This window comes from Priapulus caudatus, unplaced genomic scaffold (assembly GCF_000485595.1).
Source record: "Priapulus caudatus unplaced genomic scaffold, Priapulus_caudatus-5.0.1 Scaffold1017, whole genome shotgun sequence".
Lineage (NCBI taxonomy): Eukaryota > Metazoa > Priapulida > Priapulimorpha > Priapulimorphida > Priapulidae > Priapulus > Priapulus caudatus.
In genome coordinates this window covers 63,864-73,947 of record NW_014578078.1, presented here as the reverse complement: position 1 = coordinate 73,947, position 10,084 = coordinate 63,864, and the positions used below count along the sequence as shown (strand labels likewise).

The 10,084-nt window shown below is 44.1% G+C and overlaps 3 protein-coding genes across 3 annotated transcripts in view; 1 reads left to right on the top strand and 2 right to left on the bottom strand.

Moving 5' to 3' along the window:
• Positions 1 to 3,632, bottom strand: part of LOC106814980 (cholinephosphotransferase 1-like) — a 13,470-nt gene extending 9,838 nt beyond the window's left edge. The window contains exons 1-3 of the mRNA XM_014819378.1: positions 3,424 to 3,632; positions 2,367 to 2,498; positions 1,285 to 1,432 (exon numbers count right to left, since the gene is read on the bottom strand). Of these exons, the coding sequence (XP_014674864.1) occupies positions 1,285 to 1,432; positions 2,367 to 2,498; positions 3,424 to 3,549 (406 nt within the window). The 5' untranslated portion in view covers positions 3,550 to 3,632. The remainder of the gene's footprint in view (positions 1 to 1,284; positions 1,433 to 2,366; positions 2,499 to 3,423) is intronic.
• A 206-nt stretch (positions 3,633 to 3,838) lies between these two features.
• Positions 3,839 to 7,780, top strand: LOC106814982 (transmembrane protein 199-like). Its single transcript, XM_014819383.1, has 6 exons — positions 3,839 to 4,044; positions 5,738 to 5,814; positions 6,037 to 6,126; positions 6,535 to 6,571; positions 6,736 to 6,854; positions 7,037 to 7,780. The coding sequence occupies exons 1-6, from the start codon at positions 3,846 to 3,848 to the stop codon at positions 7,109 to 7,111; spliced, it is 597 nt and encodes a 198-aa protein (XP_014674869.1). The 5' UTR covers positions 3,839 to 3,845; the 3' UTR covers positions 7,112 to 7,780.
• LOC106814976 (protein DGCR14-like) overlaps positions 7,771 to 10,084 on the bottom strand; it is a 10,247-nt gene continuing 7,933 nt past the window's right edge. Inside the window, exons 5-6 of the mRNA XM_014819375.1 lie at positions 9,267 to 9,301; positions 7,771 to 9,024 (exon numbers count right to left, since the gene is read on the bottom strand). Of these exons, the coding sequence (XP_014674861.1) occupies positions 8,104 to 9,024; positions 9,267 to 9,301 (956 nt within the window). The 3' untranslated portion in view covers positions 7,771 to 8,103. The remainder of the gene's footprint in view (positions 9,025 to 9,266; positions 9,302 to 10,084) is intronic.

The following is a 10,084-nucleotide window of genomic DNA, read 5'->3' as shown; positions in this document are numbered from 1 at the left end:
AGACTCGGTTACCTGCCCCGTAATAATGCCGTTGGAAATTAATTCACGAATAAGATTTCTTGATGAGCTAGAAACACTCGGATTTGAAGTATCTAAATGAACATTATTGTGCCAGCTAGCCTACACCAGTTGGTTGGGATTGATTGTCAGTTCAGATGCAAAATATTTAAAGCAAAAGGTTATACACCATAGATGTGTGTGTGTGTGTGTGTGTGACTGCCGTAACCGTAGCATCGAGACCAACGTGTATTAATTAATGGTTTGAACTTCGCGTGTTTACACCAGCATGGCGGCTGTGATATTTAGCGTGGCGGGTGCATTTTAGGATGGCGGGGCGGGGATCGATGATAGCCTGGTGGGCCGCCAGGCTATAAGTGCCCTTGGAGAACCCTGCCATGGTGATCGGGTATAAGGCCATGTATGTTTTCCAAGGATCGTTGATCTTATTATCTCAATGAAAAAACAGAAATGCATGTATACAATCTTATAGGGTATCATTAATCAAACTGAAACAGTTCTAAAATCAAAGTACGTCCGTACTCAGTCTCTAGCAAATTATATGTGCTAGGTCATACATATCTATTTTTGCACCTAATCACTGCAATAAACTCAGTTCTGTATATTGAAACAACAGCATGGATAAGCCTGATTATCAGCTTCTATATATGCGATGGCCGCTGCTGAGATATTTGTTACACAGACATAATGTCAGGAGCTAATAATGACATTATTATTATCTATTGAATTTGTCATTATTAGCTCCTGATAATGTGTGCATGTTTAAATAAACATGATACGCAAATAATCATGTGAGGTTATTCGCTACTACTACACTAACACTGTACTAACCCACTTCTCAGAAGAAGAACCTTGTACTTTGCACTTGTCAGCATTATGCTGGCTAGTTTTAGAATCGCTTATAGCAGCACGGGAGTTAGGTAAAACAGCGGTGGTGACATGACACCTGAATGAACCCTTCCCGCTAGCATTACAGGGGTGCAATTGTGAAAAGGTATCAATGGACTCTAGCTGACAGGAACGTATAACACTTCTGACAAATAAACGCTGAAACTTCTAAAGGTGAAGGCATGTTTACACATAACAAAGAACCAGAATTGAGGAAACTTATGTTAGTGCGATAAGCCTGCTATTGAAAACTGGCACGTTAATTATTAGCTAGAATCCATCCTCCTTGTCCAACGAATGAGCAGTGCTGGCAGAATCCCTTCGTTCTCTCATGCTGTACACTATCCGCTGGGCAGCCAGCAAATTCCGTAAACTCACCGGTGGAAACCGAGTCGCATCCGTGGTCGAACAGCTCTCCCAACGGGCTGGAGGTGCCTGTCCGGCGTGCCTGCTTACCATCAAGTGCGTCCAGCGTCTGATAGACGAAGAGACCGATGGCGCAGAGCACATACACCCACGATGGTGCCTGCAGGAGTGATGTCATGAAACTGGTGTTATAATAGTTGTGATGCAAGCACAACATGATTAATTCTATCCACATGGTGCCCAGAATACATTAATTCTCTCACTTTTTACACTTGAATTACATGCTTGGTTTTTACTTGGTTATATATCCTTACTAATACTGAATGACTAAATACTGAATAGCATTGCTGCTCTACACAATTGACCCAACACTAATATAACTCATCAGTGAACTAAAACCATAGATATTGAGGTTTATGCCATACAGTAGGCCAGGGAACTTTAGCTTGACCCTGTGCACAGTACAGTAATGCTCCTGCATTCCGGAAGCTCAAGTCAATGACATTTGCCCACAGTGAATTTGTAAATTGTGGCCAATAAGGCAATAACCTCAAGATGCGAAACAGAAATTAGCACTTATGGACATTTTCAAAAGAACGAAGTGGGCATACGCAATAACTGTTAATAAAAGTAATATATATGGAGCAAACTATCAGTGACAAAGGCAGACCAGCTTTGCTCTGTGCCAGCATTACACGTGCAGTGTGCACGAAAATATTCGCTGGCAATCCTAAAATTAACGTTTTAACACCCAGTGCACTCCAAGTACATTTTCTATCGTCAATGATTCTACATGGTGCCTATGTGGTGGGGACAGATCTGATTTAAGATTCACATTGCAAATTTTCACGTAACGGGCACATTTCTGGAATGCACCACCTCCGTAGTGCAGGGCCTTATACTTTATAAGCCCTAGATGTGTTGTCGCACCTATAGTGAGCACACGTATATGAATGATGGCAGCATATGTCAGTATATAACTATATGCAGAATATATATCGTCAATCAATGTACAACAAGGCAAAGTCTATGACATCACAGGAAATCATTAATTAGACCCTACGTAGCACTATCAGACAGAGAAGGGAACATACTTCGCTCCGTGCATCTGGACTGTAGAAGATCAACAATAGTGATGTAAAGATGTTTATTGCAAGTCCCAGGATGGTCAGTGTATTTGGCGCCATCCATCTTGGAATATGTTCGATGCTAGAGTTCCAAAACACCTTTAAAACATTACAAAACCGAAGATTTATGTAAAATGTGATTATAGGCATGCAGTTACTATGTCAGTGTTTATATGTGCAGTTACCACAAATAAAAAATATATTTATTGTTTATTTATACTGGCAATTCATTGGCTTGATCCCACATTCACTTATTTATACAGAGAATCACTTGTCTACACGACACAGACTGACACACTTACACAAACTGTACCGTTACAGAAACTCAGCCGAGCTGTTTTGAAGCGTAATGAACCGAAAGTAATTTAGGTCCCCAATGCAGGACCCTTCGGCTCAGGGATAGAGAAGATGTCCAGTCCTATCTTATCAACTAACATCATCCTATCCAATCACCGTACTGGACATCATCTCTATCCTTTTTCAGGGATAGATAAGATGTCCAGTCCTATCTTATCAACTAACATCATCCTATCCAATCACCGTACTGGACATCATCTCTATCCTTGAACCGACCCTTCGCAGATTGCCAATTTGCCTCTCCTTTCGTCCACAGGCACTTGGAGCGTTTCAATAAAATATAATGCTAAATAAATACGAAATCTATTTACTACCACTACCAGTCTTTCTAGACTAGTTAGAGTGTTTCTCTACTCTCTTTCGCCTATATAGAGACTCCATATATATATGTGTCAGTGTGCGGCAGCGTGCACGCGTTGTACATGTGTGTTGCAGAGGAGCATTTGCACGGCATTTACAGGAAATTGTCAGCAATAATAGGCGAAAGAGAGTAGAGAAACATTAAGACTTTGGTAGTAGATAGATTTCGTATTTATTTAGCATTATATTTTATTGAAACGTACGCTCCAAGTGCCTGTGCTTTCGTCTGTTTTGTTTATTGTGCGTGTGTCACTGTGTATCACTGTATCATCATCATGGCCTATACAATAGACTGAATAGTCAATACCTGCATATATGGATCAAGCACAGATGTATTCTCGCACTTGTATTTGTGCTCTTTCAATCTCTTCAGCTGTGTGGGTGAAAGGAAGCCCGTCATCCTTTCGCTCCAGTACTTGAAGATATCGACCATTATATTACCACCTCAAAACGAAGACGACCTTATCGAAACCAAGGATCGAAATCACCTGTTTCTCTGTTCGTTCGCAGCATTCGCAGTCCTGGGAAAATAAATTTATCGAGCATATGCGCCAGGACAGAAACATGAACAAGAAGCATAATTATGCTGAATATATCATATACATAAATATATCTATTCATAAACTATCTTTATTTAAATAAAATTTACAATATTATTAATCAATTTATTAAAAATATTTGTTTCATAAATCAAATGTCACCCAAAGTTCAAAGTTTGGTTGACTTAACATGGCGGCCCCCACTGAAGTATCTGTCAAGATAACAGAAAAGCTTTCAGCTCGTTTGTTATTGCTTTTAACATCCAGTAGCGTGTCTGAAAATGTTAAGGTGCAGTTTGAAGCCTGGAGAAGCGAGCTGAATGAAAGGCCAGACCGTCTTCCATTAAAGCTACTCAAGATATTGCATAAATGGAATCAAGAGCAATCAGGTGCCATAGGCATAGGCCTAGCCATGTTACGCGTTCATGGCTACGCGTCCGGAACCGGTCGCCTAGCCTCCAGGCTACGCACCCGGAACCGGTCGCCTAGCCTCCAGGCTACGCGTCCGGAACCGGTCGCCTAGCCTCCAGGCTACGCATCCGGACATCCACTCACACAGTGGTCGCGCGCGCGTACACGCATGATTGCGCAACGTGACAATCTCTCTCTCTCTCTCTCTCTCTCTCTCTCTCTCTCTCTCACACACACACACACAACACACACAACGAACCCCCACACACACACACAACACTCACACCTCTAGTCTCTCTCAGTCATCTCTCTCTCTCTCTCTCTCTCTCTCTCTCCTCTCTCTCTCTCTCTCTTCTCTCTCTCTCTCTCCTCTCTCTCTCTCTCTCTCTCTCTCTCATACACATACACACACACATCCGTCTGGGATTCTATCTCTCTCTCTCTCTCTCTCTCTCTCTCTCTCCTCTCTCTCTCTCTCTCTCTCTTCCTCTCTCGCTCTCTCTCTCTCTCTCTCTCTCCCACACACACACTCTCCCTCTTCTCTCTGTATCTTACACACACACACACACACACCTCTCTCTCTCTCTCTCTCTCGATCACACACACGCACGCACACACACGCACACACACACACACACTCGGCAATCGGCAGAGCATCCCGTTGCGCAATCATGCGTGTACGTGTTGCAAGATCACTGTGTGAGATGGATGTCCGGAACCGGTCGCGTAGCCACGGCCTATAATATATGACATGCCGAGCTCAGTATTACTATTAATGTTATTATCAGACAAATTGGAAAGGAGCCTTTTGAAAGTTGGCAAGCTCCATACTTGCATTACTGTGCATGCTCAGGAACTAATACAAGAGCGAGTTATAGATCGAAATTAATACTCATGCGAAAATTATAATTTTCAGCACTCTCAACACTCAAGTCTTGTGTAGTTCTCGCGCATGTGCAGTAATGCAAGTATAGAGTATATTATTACTATAAAATATTTATTGCATGTATTTCAAATACTGTAAAGAATTCTGATAGATGCAATAGTAATAATTTATACAATGTAACATTACATTACATTATAAATATACTTGCAACATGTAACAAGTCAGGTCAAATGTGGTTATACAATTGTTTATTTATAAAATTCAGAGTTTGTTTTCAAGCACCAAGGTTTTTCGTATTGAAAGGTGTCAGGCTCCTTCCTACTGAAACAGTCGTAGAACCGGGTCCGGCTATAGTCGTGCTAGTACTGTAAGGGAAACAATAAATAATATTTTTACAGAAAACCAAAAGTTAAGAAATCGGTGGAAATTGTGCAAAATTCTTCAAACTCGTCGTGGTGCTGTTTTCCGGATGACATTCATTACATCGTGTGCATGATTTCTCAGTGTCGAGCTATCGACATGGTTGACGTCCAGCTCTCTCTTTGTAACACGTACGATTTACATCATAACTGTGTAACAAGCGATGTACATCTTCACTGTTCACATACTGATATAGCCACTGGGACTGTGAATGTGATGAGTGCTTATTACAAGGTTACACAAGGTTAAAATCATGTCATCCATACTTAAATCGCACAAGTAGACGGTTACGCATCCAAGTCTTTTGTTTAGTTTTTATAAGCCTTGTTTAGCCTCAAAGCAGACGTATGTGTTGTCTGTTGCAGATTCAGAGAAAGTTTATTTACACGAGTTATTGGCAGATTCTGAGGTCTTGCTTCCACAGCCAGTAATGGAACCCCGGGTAAAATACACATAATACTGTTTGTTGATAGCGCTCAACGTTTGTGAGTCTTAAGCTCATCATAATCAATTCCACATTTTATTCTTAAAGGTTGTTTACAGCGTTTAACCTTTGGTCATGTGTGTTACCTATATGCACGTTTTATCGTGGTGGATAGGGCAGCCAGGGATACGCGTGGGCCCGCGAGATGTTAATATTCTCACCTGGCTTTGATTATCATAGAACCCAGAGTTGGTGGTTCGACTAGAGAGGCTCAAACACGAACAAGAGGACCGCGAGTATCGAAAGATGACCAAGGGCGTCGATCTTACGGTGATTATTGTTATCTAGTCTGACTGGTAGACGCTCACTGTTGTACGTGTGATCAAAAATTTACCTATCTATTGTGGCGAGATAACGATGCCCCACTCCCCTCCTCGATAGCATTGCTAGGTCAATGTAGATAGAAGTTTGTAAGTGATTCTCATGCTTGCACAAAATAGCCACCCTGTATAGTGCTTTGTTGCCAAGCATTGTTTTTATAATGCCCCATCACAATAATGATTGGTCAGATTTGACATCTGATCGTACCAGGCGGATTGGTCAATTGTCAACAGATTGACGAGTAACAATAATAAAAGTAATAAACGATTGACACGTATATATCAGGCATCATGCATGTCATATATATATTTCAGGCATTTTATTGTTTCAACAAACGTTTTTTTTTTCCGATTTCAGTGGCGAGCAAAAGAAAAGCAATCTCTGAGCAGTGAACGTGAGCAACCTTCTTATTATTATCTGCATATTCAATATAACTATGCATTGTAATTCAACTGTTATTTGCATTGTAGTGCCATCTATCGGTAGCCTCACTCGCAAACTTTCTTGCCCGACTATTCTCAAATCCACATTTACGGTCATTTGATTTTTCCGTTACAGTTCAAGGTGTGAAACAGCAACTGATTGCAATGTTTAACTTTGTGCTCACGGTCGTCTGCTCGTTCGTGTTTGGATATAAAGCCGCGGAGTACTCCCTACCGACACCTCACATTCCCCTGGTGAGTAATAATACAATGCAAAGCAGCATGTGCCTGAACTCAGATACATACAAAATAAATACGCGTTCTACACGAGTCTTGTTATTAACAGTTAGAACAGGCGAGAAAGGTATATATGCAGATGCAGACATATGTGCCAGGGTAGCATGACCTTTATTGCGGGTTTTGTTTTTCTATTGCAGCAAATATTTGTTGGTTTCCTGTTGGCGTTGATTGTTGCGATCGCTGATCTGTACTTCATAATAAAGAACCTGTGACAACACAACGATCATCTCATCACATGCAGGATGTCCTCGCTCGAACGTCACCCAGGGATCATGTCTCCAGCAAGGCCTATAGCCTGCACAATTTATTAAGCGGTAAAATTTCATGATGCAGCCAAGTAGTGACGAGGGAGGGGTCAAATCCCGGTCAACGTGTGTAGTGCTGGGAACTACCTGGCGATTTACACTTTTTAGGGGCATTTGCATTTATATATTTTTTAATTATAGAGGTAGCTTGCGGCAGGCAGGCTACGCCTAACCCTGACTCTAATATTTTCCATTTTTAAGTGGCTACACCCTCGCCTGCCAAACGTAATAGAAAAGTTATCATCTCAAACGTTCATAAGTCAAAGTTGTGAGCAAGCATTGTAAGAAGGATGAACATAAAGTCATGCAAACAGTTCCACTACGTTCAGATGTACGAAGTCTGTGGCAGACGTATCAACAGCCGAGTGAGTGAGACAGTGGGCGGGTAGGTAAGGGAGCGAGTGGCCGAGTAAGTGAGTAAACGACCAAGGAAAATACATGTATGTGTGGTGCATACAGGTGCAAGGCATTGATTGCAAGAATAAGTATTTGTAATAGGTGTAGATAGGAGATTTTCTTTGTATGACTGTATATATGTTATTGTACAATAAAGTAACCGTAAAATATTACAAAATATTCTATGGTTTATTCAGTTTTTTACTTCTGTGCATTATAGTTACGACAGTAGATATATATGTACATACACAACGTATTTTACAACATTATTGCAAGCAGAACTTTACCCATCCAACATTTACCACTTGTAACCTCATCTCTGATCAACATTACAAACCATGAGCACACAGAAGATCACATATTCTACTCTATCAACGACACGATCACACAATCCCATACCCGCATACACGTCAAAATATGTACAACACAAACGTGGTGAAAACGTTAAGACTCGTTTTAAAAATCGGTTGATATTTAAAATGTCGCCAAAAAAAAATCGTTCGTTAGAAAAAGTCGCTCGCCTTGTGTCTCTTCGGCAGCTGCAGCAGGTTGTCGGTGATGGACGCTGCCTCGTACGTTGGCGCGGCGACGCCGCCACCGCTCCCCGGGGTGCGCGTGGACGCGTGCGGGGTGCCGGGAGCGATGGGTGTAGCGTCGGCGCGTGCGGGGCTAGGCGTGTAGCTCGCCTGCAGCGCGCGGTCAGTGCCGACGCGGATCCCCAGCTTGCTGCTTAGCAGACGCTGCGCTGCCGGCGACATCAGCTCGAGGCGGTCCGCTGACCTCTGCGACCCGAAGCGACCGGGCGGGGTCGTGAGCGCGAGCGACGCCTGCTGCAGTGCTGCCTGCTTGCGCTGCCGGTGCTGACGGCCGCTTTTCTCCGCTAGCTTCATGCCAAGGCGGTCGCGCCGCGGCACCTGCGGCAGCTGGAACGACGGGCCGGGCGTGCGCGCTAGCGGCACGTCACTGCCGTCCAGCAAGAACGGCGTGCCCTCGATCTCGCCCCACGTCATGAGCGGCGTCGCGCCGGGGCCCGGCTGCGGAGACGGTGTCCGCACGTAGCCGCGCCCCGCCGCCGCCGCCGCCGCCCCGTCGTCCTCGGGCAACAGCTCCTTGCCGTCGGCGCCGATGCGGCCATGCAGCACCCTCTTGTGAGTGCTGGCAGCGGCAGCAAGCGCCTCGCTGCTCTTCCGTTGGTTGAACGGGTTGTAAGCAAAGCGTGTGTTGTCATGGACGATCTCGCGCGGCTGCAGCGGTCGCGCTACCAGCTCATCGGCTGTGAGGGGCGCGCCGTCAGGCGGGTACATGACCGTGTTCTTGGTCGTGTAGTGCCAGGTGTTGATTGGCTGACTGCCGTTGGTAATCGCCTGCTGCTCTATGGAAGGTAGCGCCATGGCAGCCAACTGTCGGTCGGCGTGTTCCCCTTCCTGCAGCAGAGGTCTTACATTATAGTTGCTTCACACTTCAATAACTACAGGCACAAACGCACACGCACACCCACATGCGTGCATGTGTAATGCAGAAATGTGGTACCGTGAGAACGGTGGCACATACGACCGTTCAGGGACGAACGGCGGATGGCGTACGACATATTTAGAAGGAGCATATCAATTAACGTCACGGACGGCATAGCGATAGAATCATTAATAGAGGTACGGCCGGGTCTCACGGCCGGACGACGAGGGTAACGGCCTCGGCCCGACCCTAGAACAGAGCCCAAGTTGTCAACCAGGCAGTCAGTAAGCAACATTTAATGACAGTCCGACAACTGGTCAAAGAGAGCATTGAACCCCAACAATGGAACGGTCGTCCCGACCGGTCCTTGTGATCACTAGCCGATTAGACTAGATTAGGTAGTAATAATCACTACAAATTCAATATACACTACACATGCACGTGTAATGGCATGCAAGCACAAACATGCACCCACAGATGCATGCACTGCAAGTGAAATGTGTATCTGGCTCACCTAAACTACCGGTCATATTATGGGACATACGTCGCACAGATAATCGGCACAGAACTTTCGCCTACAGGACCCGACCTTCCACAAACATGGAAAGGCACGCCAAATAACATAACTTGAGGTCGTAAAGATGACACGTAAATGTGTGACGAAAGAAGTTTTGACCGATTCACAACTAGAGAGTAGAGACTATGCTTCTAGTGTGACCTAGGGTCCCTATATACAGAGAGTTGCGCCATGACGAGTCGGAAAACTATCGGTCACGTGGTCGCTGGACGACATGTTGTTTCCAAATAGATACGCACGGCTATGGACGTAAGAAAGTGTACAATTAAATTATCATATGGCGCGAACAATTTGAGTTCCATTTCTAGAAATCTAGATACACATAGACACATGTCTTAGCTATAATCTCTGTAAATTTTGAGTTTATTGAAGCACGATTAGTCTAATTAATTACTACGGAACATTGTACAGCGTATCCATACAGCGGCAGCGGTGAGGATCCATTTGGAAACAAA

Excerpts from the sequence above, each read along its gene's own strand:
- LOC106814982 (XM_014819383.1), top strand. The coding sequence starts at position 3,846 with ATGGCGGCCCCCACTGAAGTATCTGTCAAGATAACAGAAAAGCTTTCA. Across the intron at positions 4,045-5,737 it reads ATGGAATCAAGAGCAATCAG|ATTCAGAGAAAGTTTATTTA; the intron begins GTGCCATAGGCA and ends TGTCTGTTGCAG. Across the intron at positions 6,855-7,036 it reads CGACACCTCACATTCCCCTG|CAAATATTTGTTGGTTTCCT; the intron begins GTGAGTAATAAT and ends TTTCTATTGCAG.